This window comes from Mandrillus leucophaeus, unplaced genomic scaffold, assembly GCF_000951045.1.
Source record: "Mandrillus leucophaeus isolate KB7577 unplaced genomic scaffold, Mleu.le_1.0 Scaffold809, whole genome shotgun sequence".
Taxonomy (NCBI): Eukaryota; Metazoa; Chordata; class Mammalia; order Primates; family Cercopithecidae; genus Mandrillus; species Mandrillus leucophaeus.
The window spans coordinates 1308064-1322203 of NW_012108797.1; the positions used below are offsets into that span (position 1 = coordinate 1308064).

Here is a 14140-nt window from a genome sequence, read left to right on the forward strand (position 1 = left end):
CCCCCGCCCGCCGCCCCACCCCTCCACGTGACTGCGTAGTCAGCTAGTTCGCCACAGCCCTGGATGACAGTCAGAAGACAGCCTCCGGGGTGCTTGCTAGAAGACCCTCAAGCTCCTGGCCCAGACAGCTGGAAGGAAGGCCGGGCTTTGCTCTGGAGGACTAGCGAGGAACATTCGATGAAGATTTGGGAGATGAAGTGATTTGTAATATTTTGTATACGACTCGAGCGACATACTAAAACACACGCAAGATCTGTCTTGAAAAATGCTAGTAAGCAAAGCAAACATTCAAACTCCAATTTGCACCACCAGGATGATCCCTGTTAAAACTTTTGATTTGTGAAGGGAGGCAAAACTGCCACTTTGCCCTACTTTTGTAAACCTTAGCAAACTAACATCATATTGAAATTTAATTTATATCATTTATAATGAACCAGAAATAGTAATGAGAAATGAGATCAGGTGGTAAAAAGCACTTTGCATCCTGAGGCAAACCAAATGTAAAAAGGTCACTGTATCTAGTTTTTTGGGGGTTTTTTTCCTGAGAAAATAAAACTTTGCATATTTCCTGTTATCCTAGACTCTCTCCCCAAACCGACTTTATTCCTGTCTCTTGCTACTGTCTGAAGATACATGTTCCAACCTTTTTAAATGTAAAAATATATGTGGGATGAACTCAGGAACTTTGGTAATTTTACAATTTGGTCCTTTAAATAATTTTTATTTTTTATTTGACAAGCCAGTTCTTCTGAAATTGTAGTCTCTCTTACCTCTTCATTCCTTTGATACATTTTATATCATTGTAGAATTCTATTATTAAATAATATTCACTTCACATGAGTTTGGTCAGTTCACATTTATTTTTCAAATGGGATCATACTTTCCATGTATGACACCAGTGTTCTCTATTATATGAAATATCAAAAGTGTCAGGGCTTTTGCTAATTTAAAACCCTATACATAATCATGTTTACTGGCTGTATGATGTTACCTTAGCACTTACCATGGTACCATCATGATTAAATCGTCTTCCTGACTCAATCAAATCCCTATGCTTTCCTGTCTTACTATTTTGCCCTTTAGGTAGTATGGAAGCAGCAGCTGTGCTCTGAGCTGTAAAATGCAAATTCTCAGCTCTTTAAAACTTATGTCATCCTCTACATTGTTTAATATATTCCTCTCACTCACTCTAGGCAAACAGGATACCTCACTCCCATAGGAAAATTTTTCCCAACTCCATGCTTTTTTTTTTTTACACCACCAACCTCTTTCCCAAACTTCAGAGTCCAACCGAAGTAGCTACTTTTTCTCTGAAGTATGCCCTACATAGCAGTCCCTGGTAATTTTTGTGTTGAAATCTGAGAAAAAACTTTTGAAAGGAACATATTATTCATATATTAATTATCTCTATGTGTATTCATGTGTTATCATTGGGTCTGTATTTAAGTTCGAGAAGAAGGGTGATTTCTGCCAACTTTACCATATAACTTTATTGAAACACAAACAACACTCAAATATATATATACATACACACACACACACATACAGTAGAACGACAATCAGAAGGGTGGCTTATTTATGATGGCTCAGTTCACTATAAGCTCAAATACCGAACATCACAATCTGGACAAGACAAATATCAACAAAATGTGTTTTCAGCTCTAATATTCAGTTGGCATCAGAAAAATGCTCCAGCTTACAGACAGAGTTGGACAAAGTTAGTGTCAGCACTAAAGATATATGTTGCAACACAGAACCAACTGTTAAAGCCAAAGCATTACTCAAAGATCATAACTCAGGAACATAAGGACAATCTGAGGTCAGTAATTAAACATTACTAATTTTCTTGGTCCCTTTCAGGGTCATTTTGATTGTCTGTTTTGCCTTGCAGTTCCTTAGCAAATTTCTCAACTTTGTGGAATGCAGAAATAAGCGGCTCAAGATTGAAATCATCATCAGTGAACACTGTTTCTTTTTTGATATTGTTACCAATATTCTCAAATATTGCAAGAACAATTTGAATATTGTCATTTGTCTCTTCCCTGTTAAAAAGACCCATAAATTCTGACACTGCTTCAGCACTGAGTAGTTCTTTCGTCATTAAAAGATTTTCAGACAAATTCAGTAGCATTTTCAAAATATGAAACCTTGTTTTGGTATTGCCTGTAGCTAATAAGGAGAGAAACCCAGACATATAATTGGCAACCAGTGTGTGATAGTCAGTAGTAATAGTAAGATGTCTAATCATCCTTATTCCAGACAGCTGTTCTGGGGAATCCAAGCTATAAGCAAGGGTTTCCTCACACACTTTACATATGTATGTCTGAATCATGTTTAGATTCGGATAAGGTGGGGCCATGCGAATCATATTTTCCAAAAACCTTGTTCTAACTCGGGAGGATGGATAATTAAGCAAGGTTTCAATAAGTGAGACAACACCTGAATCTCGAATGAAATCTCGGGTAAATTGAGAAGCACTTCTCATACCCATTGCAATTTTAGATATTTCATGAATAAAAGGATCCCGAATTTTTTCCATTAATAAAAGAAGTTCTTCAAACTCTTCAGAACCAATTTTCAGCTCACATTGTATGCAGCTACAGGACCAACTCTCAGGCTCTGCACTCTCTTTGGCCCTAAGATGCTCTCGAATTTCCTGGACTGACCGGTAGGAAGGATCATACTGAAATGGGAACTCAGGATCAGGCTGATCAGGCTGAAGCAAAGATTCCTGATCTTCCCCTTCTGGGCTAAGTACCACGTTCCTGGGTTTGCCCCCAAACATTTCACAGAATAAAGATGCTGCCTCTTTTGGAAATCTAAAGGGGCTTATAGATGGGAAGCCGACCCTACCCCATGGACCAGGCTTGAACTGAACAGTAACCTCCTCCCAACTCTGAGGCCTGCGTGAAGGATCAGGCTCCTGTTCAACCGAACACGTAGACCTGCAAATGGCCCTGAACACGGGGCTAGGATTTGATTCAAAATGGGCCTCATCTCCTGCCCAGAACCAGGACCCCACTATGGCCTCATCTTCATCAGCTAATGTCCTGGACTCACAGTTGCTTCCATTGTCAGTCCTGTTATCTACCTCATCTTCAGCTTCAAACCAAGACCCAACAATGGCCCCTTCCTCATTTTCTGGCTTAGATTCACAGGTGGCCACAGTTCCAGTTTCCTTAGTGGCTTTGTCTCCAGACCAGAACCAGGACTCAATAATCATCTCTTCATCATCCTCTGACTTGGATACACAGCATGGTCCTGCTTCTTCACTGACTTCTTTTCCAGCCCAGAACCAGGACCCAAAAATGGTTTCCTCTTCAGTCTCTGACTCCATCTCCTCTACTGCCTGAGATCCAGCCTCTATACTGGTTTCTTCTTCAGGCCAGAACCAGGACCCAACAGTGATTTCTTCCTTCTCAGTCCCTGGCTTTGACTCAAAGCCGACTCCTGCCACTGCCTCCAGACTGGCCTCTTCTTCCCAGAACCAGGACCCAATAATGACTTCTTCCTCTTCAGCTTTAGGACTGGATTTGCTGCAAGACCCAGCCTCTCTTCTAATGGTCTCTTCTCTGGCCCCAAACCAGGAACCAACAATACCTTCTTTCTCAGCTACTAGCCTGTCCTCTTCTCTAACCTCAGCAGCTGGCTCTAGTCTGTCCTCTTCTCCAGCCCAGAACCAAGAACCAATAATGTCCCCCTCCTCAGCTTCTGGCCTGGACTCTTCTCTGTCAGTAGCCTCTGAAATGGCTTCATCTTTCCAGAACCAGGAATTGATCATGGTCTCCTCTTCAGTCAATAACTTGGCCTCTTCTCCAGTTCCATCTATATTACTCTCTTCTGTAGCCCATAACCAGGACCCTATAATGGCCTCTGGCTTTGTGTATTTTCTGGACCAGAACCATGAACTGACAATGTCCTCTTCCTCCTCTGGCCTAGTCTTCCAAATTCCTCCACAGGTAGGATACATACAGGGTTCTTTTTCTGCCCAGAAGCAAGACCTATTATTGGTCTCCTCAGCCCCTGCCATAAATCTGCATCTGACATCAGTCCCATGCTTCATACTGACCTTTTCTTTGGCCCCAAAACATGGTATCATGGCCTCTTCCTTGTCTTCCAGGCTAGACTTGCTGTTGACATCACCCTCCACACAAGCTTCTACTCTGGTCCAAAACCAGGACCCAATAATGGGCCCCTCCTCCTCAGCCCCTTGCATGGTGCCACAGCTAGCTTCAGCCCTACAATCCATATAGGTGTGGTTTTCAGCCCAAAACCAGGACCCGAATATTGTCTCTTCTTCAGCTCCTGGCCTGGCCTCTTCTCCAATCCCAGCCTCTATATCAACTTGTTCTCCAGACCAAAACCAGGGACCAATGACCTCTTCTTCCTCAGACCTTGACCTGGACTCACAGCTGACCCCAAAACCAGATTCCACACTGGCTGCATCAGTGACCCAGAACCAAGACCCAAAAATGGTCTCTTCCTCAGCCTCTTGGTTGACCTCTTCACCAGCCCAGAACCAGGAACCAATAATGACCTGTTCATCATCAGCTGCTAGTATACATTCAGAGGTGGCCTCAGCCCCAGTTTTCATACTGGTCTTTTCCCCAGTCCCAAATAAGGAATCACCAACAGGCTCTCCATCAGTCCTCGGTCTGGATTTACTGCTAGCCCCAGTCCCCATACTGGCCTCTTCTTCAGTCCAGAACCAACTCCCAATTATGGACTCATCCTCCACTTGTAGACTGGACTCGATGCTGGCTTCATCTGCCATGCTGGACTCATCTGTAGCCCAGAACCAGGTCCCAATGAGGGCTTCCTCCTCTGACCTGGCTTCTTGCTTGGCCCTGGCTCGGGCCTTCGTTTTAGCCTCTTCCTTTGCCATTGCTCTGGCCCTAGCCTCTTTCTTGATCATGGGCCTTGAAAAGGTATTAGCATTTTCTTCAGGCCAGAAACAGGACTCTCTTTTAATTACATCTATAGACCCAGGCATGAAATCAATGCAAGCTTCTCGTTTGGCCCTATGCCTGGCCCTGTTATTGGTCTCCTTCCCGGCTCTCATTTTGCACCTGAATTTGGCCTCCTCTCCAGCCCCAAACCAAGATTCCAAATGGTCTTCATGCTCAGACCCAGAACTGGATTCAACATAGACTTCTTTCTTAGCCCTAAACCTGGACCTGCTATTGGGATCTTCCCTGGGCCCAGACCAGGTGTTGGTTTTATCTCTGGCCCAGAACCAGGGTGTCATTACAGACTCATCCTCAGAACCAGAACTAGATGAAATGTAGAGCTCCTGGTTAGTTTGGGACCTAGACATGGTATTAGCCTCTTGATTGGCCATGTGCCTGGATCTGGCACTGTCTTTTACCCTATTCCCAGGATGAAATTTTGCAGTGACCTCATCTCCACTCCAGAACAAGGAACTCACAGAAGATTTGTCTACCCAATTGAAATCAGAATTAGGAGAGACTTCTTGTTTGGAGGTAGGCCTAGGACAGCACCAGGACCCCATATTGGTCTCCTCCTTTGACCTAAAGAAAGGTTGGAATCCTGCTTGGTAATGGGCCTTCCTTCCAGGAAAGCTCTCAGTGTCTGTATTAACCAGTTCTCTATCCTCAGACAGGTACTTTGTTTTAGCAACCAACACAGAATCAGTACTGACAAGTGGAGAGGCTATGATATTGGTCTGGGAGTTTCTCTCTGTCTTAGACAATCTTTCAGGACCAAACCTGGGCTGAGCCCACATCTGGGCTTCTTCCTTAAATCGTGAAACAGGTATTGCCTTGGCCTTACTCTTAGGACGTGCCCCACCCACTGCACTTGTCTCAACTTTGGTGCTTGCTCCAGGTATAACCTTGGACTTATCCTTGGGCCTTGCCCCAGGCATTATCTGGGCCTGGGTCCTAACCTTGGGTCTGACAACCAGAGGGACATCATTCTCTATCTCAGCCCCACCTACAACCTCTTCCCCAGGCTTCTTTTCAGGCTTGACCTGGGCACCAGACTCAATCTCTGCCCCAGTCATGGTACAAGTTACAAAGAAAGTCCAGTAATATACTCCTCCCCCAGTCTAAACTTCAACCACAGATCTGTCACAGGTTTGTTTCTTCACACTCTGATCTTTAGATGATTGAGGATATAAGCTTGGAAACAAGAGTTACAGTCAATATCCAGTCCAGTAGTCACTCAGCCTCCTTCCCAAACACAGTCTCAGTCAATAATTCAATAATACAGATAGTGTGTAGAACAGGCACAACCAAGCTTGAGGAAGACAGATATTTCCTGGATGGGTGCAGACCCGTTGAGGGTGGTTGTCAGCAGCAACTCCACCACCAGCAGAGCAGCCACTGGAGGTGGATCTAGGGAGAGAGAATGAAATGGGGCTTTGAGTCTCTTCCAATTGTGTCACCCCATGTGCAGTGAGACTGATGTTGAATGCTAGGTGGGACAGCTGGGCTTTGAGAAAGTCTCTCTGGACCAGCTGCCTGCTACAAAACAGGTCCAACAACGGTGGGAAAGTGTGTTGGCAATGGGAGGGGCTGAGAAGTCCCCAGATTGGACCCTAATCACTCCTGGACCCATGCTGGTCTCCACCACCCCCCCCCAAAAGTATACCCGCTCTCATACCAACCTTCACTGATGTGGTGCAGTTTCCCCCTCCTTTTCTTGTTCAAGTGGTGTCAAGCCCCACAGCTGACAGAAGGGGGTCCTACAGACAAGTAAACATACAGGAGAGAATGGAGAATGGTAGATAGGCAGGCACTCTGGCCCCTGTGACAAATATCTCTCTTCCCATTCAAGGGTTCAATGTATCTATTGTTTCCTGAGTCCTGGTCCCTGCTCTCAGGTCTTTTCTGAGTCACAACCCAACCTACACCTATCTCGTGTCTCCTGCAAGAAATAAAAAGGATGCTGACACTGTGCAAATCCAGCAGAGTAGAAGTGAGTCTGCACCCACTGGGCTCAAAGCCACCTGCCATGCTCTCTTTCTCCAACTGTCCCCTGAACTGACCCCTCCCCCTTCTCACCAACCTCCAGAGCTGTGAGCCAGTCTCCTCCTCCTTGCCTTTCTTGCAGAACTGGCCAGCCTTAAAGCAGGCCTATGGACAAACAGATGAAAAAGGAAGACAGTCAGGAAATGAGGGGTGGCAGTAGAGCCCTTGGTAGAGAAACCAACGCCAAGGATAAGAATCCCCATATTATTGATATCTGTCTTTCAACATTCGGGGTTTTGCTGGTGGAATATTCTCATTTTGTTTAGGCCCTGCTTCAAGGTTCTAGAGATAACAACTCCTTCTCCTGACGTCATACTCTTCTCATTACTTCCTTCTCCAATTCTGAGGATTCACCACTAGGTGCGCCACATCCCCTTGCTCTGCGCAGCATAAAATGGGGGAAGGGCGCCGCATATTCTAGAAAACAGGTTGTGAATTGGTACTTGTCAGTATGTCTCCCTCATCATCCCTACCTCCAAAGCTCACCCTTCAAGTCCCCAGTTTAGGACTGTGGGGGAGGCAGGCAGGAATGAAAGGTGGGGGAAGCGCCTGGAACACCATCAGAGAGGGGAAGATTAGGAGGTGCTCCTGGATGCCTGACCTGCTCTGGTCGCAGTCTCCGACCCCGATTCGGTTCTCCAGTGTTTGGCGCCCACCCCACATCCCCACACACCTCCAGAAATCCAGGCAATACTCGTGCTCCTCCTTTATCTCAAGCCTCTCCTCTACAGATGCTCACTGTGTCCTGTCAGAATACGCCAGACCTACCGCGCAGACAGAAGACTTTGACCTCAACCTGGAGCCTGTGGGAAGGGACAGCACCCAGGATACGCGGCCCCACAGGCCCCTTTCCCGAATCAGGGCCTGGAGCAGCGAACGCGGCCCACCTCCCGTAGGCTGGGCACAGAGCTGGGACGCCGGCCACAAGGGCCTCCCCAGGCGCCCCCACAATTGCCTCCCCGGGCGTCCCCCACAACGGCTCCCGTTTGGCCATTTCTCCCGAAGGAGCCTCCCCCACAGCCCTCTCTAGGTATAGAAACCGTCGAGGGCGGCGCGCGGGCGCCTGCAAAGCTGGCCGGGAAGCGGTTAGCGCGGTTCTCCTCCAGACGATCTGACAGCTCCTCTGGAGCCAGCCCCTCAGCCCTTGGCCCGGCCTGGCCCGCACCAGTCAGGGCCTCCTCATAGCAGGGATCTCGGGCACTGCGCACCTCTCTCCGGCGCCCGGCTCCGACCGGATCGTCTCCTCCTTGCCAGGCTGTCAGGGGGGGCGGGGGCAGGTTGCCAGCCGATCCACCCTGGCGGACCACCCCCACACCACTGCCCCCCACCTCACGCACCCCAACTTGCCTTCAGAGGCCCAGAGCCCAGGTCGTCGGCCTCCCCCTCCTCTCTTCAGCTCTCCTCTGGCGGCTCCTCAGCTGGATTCCCACCGCTTTCCCAGCGATCCGAATGGCAAAAACGAGTCCCGCCCCCCACGCCTCTGCACCAAACTGGGCAGGGGCTGCGCAGGATGCGGCAGGAACCACTCGCCGCAAGGGTGTCGGGAAGGGGGGCGGAAGGATACGGCGCGAAAGTGCTCGACGCCCCCCTCACAGAACCACCTTAGTTCCAACCCAGAGGTGGGCGGGGCCACGACGAGCCCCAGCCTGGCCCTGCGGATTGGCACCAGGGTGCCTCAGGAGGCCCCCGCGGACCCTAACGTGGCGACCACCACCACATTTCTGGCGCTGCTATAATATATGGCACGGGCGGGCGGCTGCGGGCCCGGGCAGGGGACAGGATCGCGAGGTCGGGAAGAGCTGCGCTGGAGGGAGCAGCGGATGGATACCAAACCGCTCCTTGGTGTGTCTGCACCCCCGCCCCGACCGCCCTCCTACAAGGACTGCTGGGTGTTTGCCCTCTCCCTCTCCCTAGTCTGCTCACCCTCCTTCCTGGACGCTAATGGGAGAGGGGGTGTCAGTATTGCAGTGTGGGAGGGGAGAGGCGATTTCAGGCCAGACAGACCCGGGGCTCTAGGGTGGTCGTTCTGTGCGTTTCTTTCTCAGCTTCATGGAGTCACGCAGGGGAGGAAGGTACACCTGCTCTTAAGTGAACTCCGGGGCAGGGGGCTCCCATCAAGGCCTCACCACTGCCTCTCTTCTAAAAGAAGGTAGACCTAGACCTCTGACCCTAGGAAACCAACCACTTGTCTGCACCAGACTCATTTCTTTCTGCCACACCGCTTTTTCTCATTTCAAATGGTGGCTCACGTTGGCATTGCACCGTCTTCACAGTTGCCCCCGAAAGAGGGCCTTTCCCTGTCAGGACCCGCAGGAGGTCATAACAGTCCTTTCTCTTTGATGGCACCAGGTAGGGATGGTCCTGGCTCCTCTTCAGTTCCCTGTCAAGTCTTCTCTTGCCATGATACTTGGCACTGTGGAAACGTGGCTGGTATTCGAACCAGCTTGGATCTCAGCCACCTTCCACAACTACCTATTGTTTAAGCAGTCATTCTCTGGAGAGGATCTCACTGTGCACCCCCCTCCCTGAGACAAAGCAACCTGGCTCCTTTTGAATCCTCTTCTTTCACCCCCACATCCGTCCTCTACTCTTGAGCCCCTCCTTTCCCTGCTTCCTGCATGGGACAGACAGAGCAATGTGGTTAAACACCAAGTCGATGTTGTTACTGCCGTCCATTTGAAAACTCATTTAGACGCTACCCTCATTGTGTTTGGCAGGTAATGGTCCCCTAAAGATGTCCACGTCCTGTTCTCCAGAACATGTACCATTTTCTATTACCTGACCAAGGATCATTAAGATTGCTATTCAGCTGAGTTTAATTTAAGATTATGCTGGATTGGCCAATGTAATTGAAAGGGTACTTTAGATGTGGAAGGCAGGGACTCCATGTTAGATTGAAGCAGCATGAGAAAGTCTACACTAGTCATTGTTGGCTTTGAAGATGGAAGGAAGCCAAGATCCAAGAAATACAGGCTGTCTCCAGAACCTGGAAAAGACAAAGAAACAGATTCTTCCCTAGAAATCCCAGAGCGATAGCTCCTCTGGCAACATCCTGATTTTAATGTGCTGAAGCCCTTTGCAGATTTCCAACCTCCAGGACTGTAAGACAATAATAAATTGGTATTATTTTAAGCCATTCCATGTATGGTAACTGGTTACAGGGTAGCAGCCCAAGACCTATCTAGTTTAACTTTTATATAACAAAGTTGTGCGTTGTCTTTCAGTTGCCAGGGACCCTCAGATCATGTTAGGTGAGCATCCCCAGATGAACCAAGCATGCAATCAGAGGGAGAATGTTAGTGTTTGGAATTAGGAGCAGGGCTGAATTAAGAAATGGACACTGCATGGCAGGAACCAGTCAGATCATGCCTCTCAGCATCACCTCATTGTAAGATCAGAAGCCACCAGGATATACCCTTAATACCCTATGTTTATGAAAACCTTTAAGGCCGGGCACGGTGGCTCACGCCTGTAATCTCAGCACTTTGGGAGGCCGAGGTGGACGGATCACAAGATCAGGAGATTGAGATCACGGTGAAACCCCGTCTCTACTAAAAAATACAAAAAAATTAGCCGGGCGCAGTGGTGGACGCCTATAGTCCCAGCTACTCGGGAGGCTGAGGCAGAAGAATAGCGTGAACCTGGGAGGCGGAGCTTGCAGTGAGCCGAGATCGAGATCACGCCACTGCACTCCAGCCTGGGCGACAGAGGGAGGCTTCCTCTCACAAAAAAAAAAAAAAAAAAAGAAAGAAAGAAAGAAAGAAAACCTGACCCAGCCCCCATCTCAGGGAGACACTGTTTTGGGAAGTATCCCTAGTGTTCTCATTACTTTGTTACAAGTAATAAATCCCCTTACTAAATCCTTGCTGTGGTCATGGGGTTGATGTCAAATGACTGAACCTACCCACTGTGTTGGTTGGTAACAACAGCAGGAGTAGGAACAGAATACACTCACCATCCTGATGAATTCTATTCCCATTGCCTTTCTTTACCTGTGCTTCAGTCTCTGAGAAATACTTTAGAGCTCATCTCACCAATACAGCCACCAATCCCCTTCACTGTTTTATAAGTATGTACAAAATCACACTTGTGCAAGCTTCTGTGGTAATTCTGGAGGTGCTAGGATCTTTATTCCAAGATATTTACTGACAGATGAATGGTTCTACCAAAAGCTGACAAATTTTACTGTGTGAAACTTTAAAATGTGTGTTGGATAATTTGTTGTCAGTACTCTTAGAAAACATCGTCTTGTATTGGTTAGTATGTATTGCAGTGATAAAGGCCCTACTTTAAGCTTTTCATGTGTTAGCTTTGTATGGGTATGTATCAAATAGATTATTATTTTTAAAACCTTTGAGCAAATAAAAGATTGAAATAAGATATTCTGACTGCTAAGCACTATTTATTTCCTTCTATAATTGATTCCAGTTCAATAAATTCCAACAGTCATCTTTCTACTCCTCAGTGCCTACACTAGCACCTGTGTAACCCTGACTTACCTCTGAAATCTAAATGTCAGAGCCAAATAATCTATAAGCATTAAGTCCATGATACAGATGCAGCTGTACTCACTCATCATACTCACTGTTTTCTTCCAAATCCCACCCACCACCCTCACACATGCTCATGAACTTGCACACCAGCCTATCACTTGCCTTTCTCCTCTTGTCTGTCTCAATCACCATGGTCACGGACTTGTTTTTGCCTATTTAGCTTTACTTGCCTCTATACCATCCTTTATGGGCCTCAAGCAAAGCTTCCTTCTGAGACTTCTCTTTTGGCCAAGGCTGAGCCAAACCCTGTGTTTTCTTATAATGTATCTCCTTCTATCCCAAAGTTTCAAAGGTTGTACACAGAAATTAAAGTCCCCTGTAGTCAGGAATAACTAGGCTGAGGTGGGTCTGGTGAACTATATGGTGAAATTGGCCCAACAGATGTCTATTTTCAGTGTAGCCTGAAAATGCTATGGGAAAGATCTCAGCCTGCCTCTACTACCTGAGACAGGGCACATTTGCAGAACTGGTGGGGAGGCCTGACCGAAGAATATTTTCAGGTCATATTTGGGATGGGGTCTACTTCAAGAGAATTAATCTTGAAGAAAAACCAAGTCAGGCACAAGGACCCTAGCCCATGAACAATGCCTTGCCATTAGGGAAGTATAGCTATTCTAATAGCAACGCTGAAATTATTATAGAACTCCTATTTGTGCCTGTTCCAACAGAAACCCTCAACTGTATATCTATCATAGCAAAGGCAGGTTTATACATATCCAGGAAATAACTGTCTTTTAGTAAACTCTATAACGCTCCAGTGTGCAGATCCCATTAATAAAGCATAAACTAAAGAGAGGAAAATATCCTCCCAACATGGATTTAAACTTTTGACTACTACTCAGCTCTGACATCATGAAAAACCTGTGTATAGGCGGGGTTAGGAAAATTAGAACAGTTAGAGGACCTTAAGTGCCTGGCAATACAGCTTAGAATGGCAGCAACAACTGGAAGAATCACAGGAAAACCCCAAAAATTCAGGACATGGGAAATACCCCTTGAGGATTTTTAGAACTATAGGAGCTGGCAAGGAGAGCTAATTAGCTTTACAGGGAGAAGAAAACCTGAATTTCCACAATGCCAATAAATATTAGAAATTAATGGAATGTCAAGTTGCTTTCTATAATAGAAAAAATAATGAGAAATCTACACTACCTTTTGTTGTTGTTTCTCATTAACTAACCATCACTTCCTGCCTCATCATGATAAGGCCTCATCACAGCCTGCATCTAGCCAGCAAATGAGAAAAAGGAGAATAGAAGTAGTTCATTTCCTTCTTAAAATCCATGGTGAAGAAATGCTCACATCATTTCCACTCACATTCCATTGATGGGACTTGATATGGTTTGACTGTGTCCCCACCCAAATCTCCACTCGAATTGTACCTCCCAGAATTCCCACGTGTTGTGGGAGGGACCTAGGGGGAGGTAATTGAATCATGGGGGCTGGTCTCTCCCATGCTATTCTCATGATAGTGAATAAGTCTCACAAAATCTGATGGGTTTATCAGGGGTTTCTATTTGTGCTTCCTCCTTATTTTTATATTGTCACTGCCATGTTAGAAGTGCCTTTTACCTCCTGCCATGATTCTGAGGCCTCCCCAGTCATGTGGAACTGTAAGTCCAATTAAACCTCTTTTTCTTCCCAGTCTCGGATATGCATTTATCAGCAGCGCGAAAACAAACTAATACAGTAAATTGGTACCAGTAGAGTGGGGTGTTGCTCAAAAGACACCCCAAAATGTGAAACTGACTTTGAAACTGGGTAACAGGCAGAGGTCAGAAGAAGACAGGAAAATGTGGGAAAGTTTGGAACTTCCTAGAGACTTGTTGAATGGCTTTGCCCAAAATGTTGATAGCAATATGGACAATAAAATTCAGGCAGAGATGGTCTCAGATGGAGATGAGGGACTTGTTGGGAACTGGAGCAAAGGTGACTCTTGTTATGTTTTGGCAAAGAGACTGGCAGCATTTTGCCCCTGCCATAGAGATCTGTGGAACTTTGAACTTCAGAGAGATAATTTAAGGTATCTGGTGGATTAAATTTCTAAGCAGCAAAGCATTCAAGAGGTAACTTGGGTGCTGTTAAAGGCATTCAGTTTTATAAGAGAAGCAGAGCATAAAAGTTTGGAAAGTTTGCAGCCTGACTATGTAATAAGAAATAAAAACCCATTTTCTGGGGAGAAATTCAAGCCGGCTGCAGAAATCTGCATAAGTAGCAAGGAGCCTAATGTTAATCCCCAAGACCAAGGGGAAAATGTCTCCAGGCCATGTCAGAGAACTTCCCGGCAGTCCCTCCAATCACAGGCCCAGAGGCCCAGGAGGAAAAAACTGTTCTTGTGGGCTGGGCACAGGGTTCCCATGCTGTATACAGCCTGGGCACTTGGTGCCCTGTGTCCCAGCTGCTCCAGCTGTGGTCAAAAGGGGCCAACATACAGCTTGGGCTGTGGCTTCAGAGGGTGGAAGCCCCAAGCCTTGGCAGTTTCCACGTGGTGTTGAGCATGCAGGTGTACAGAAGTCAAGAACTGAGGTGTGGGAATCTCTGCCTAGATTTCAGAATGTAAGAAATGCCTGGATGCCCAGGTAAAAGTTTGCT

General features: G+C 46.8%; 1 protein-coding gene across 8 annotated transcripts; it reads right to left on the reverse strand.

The window, feature by feature from the left end:
- Positions 1-841: 841 nt before the first annotated feature.
- GPRASP1 (G protein-coupled receptor associated sorting protein 1) lies at positions 842-13935 on the reverse strand. Of its 8 annotated transcripts, none has more exons than XM_011967739.1 (6): positions 13926-13935; positions 8343-8408; positions 7669-7759; positions 7033-7100; positions 6632-6709; positions 842-6359 (listed from the first exon to the last, which is right to left on the reverse strand). In XM_011967739.1, the coding sequence occupies exon 6, from the start codon at positions 6023-6025 to the stop codon at positions 1838-1840; it is 4188 nt and encodes a 1395-aa protein (XP_011823129.1). In that variant the 5' UTR covers positions 6026-6359; positions 6632-6709; positions 7033-7100; positions 7669-7759; positions 8343-8408; positions 13926-13935; the 3' UTR covers positions 842-1837. The 8 variants fall into 8 exon arrangements, with proteins under 8 accessions (XP_011823129.1, XP_011823130.1, XP_011823128.1 ...); XM_011967740.1 differs by lacking the exon at positions 13926-13935 and adding an exon at positions 8204-8250 and having other exon boundaries at positions 8343-8537; XM_011967738.1 differs by lacking the exon at positions 13926-13935 and having other exon boundaries at positions 8343-8706.
- Positions 13936-14140: the final 205 nt, after the last annotated feature.

What these genes read in the sequence shown, in the direction of transcription:
- GPRASP1 (XM_011967739.1), bottom strand. Translation starts at nt 6,025, where the DNA reads ATGACTGGGGCAGAGATTGAGTCTGGTGCCCAGGTCAAGCCTGAAAAG.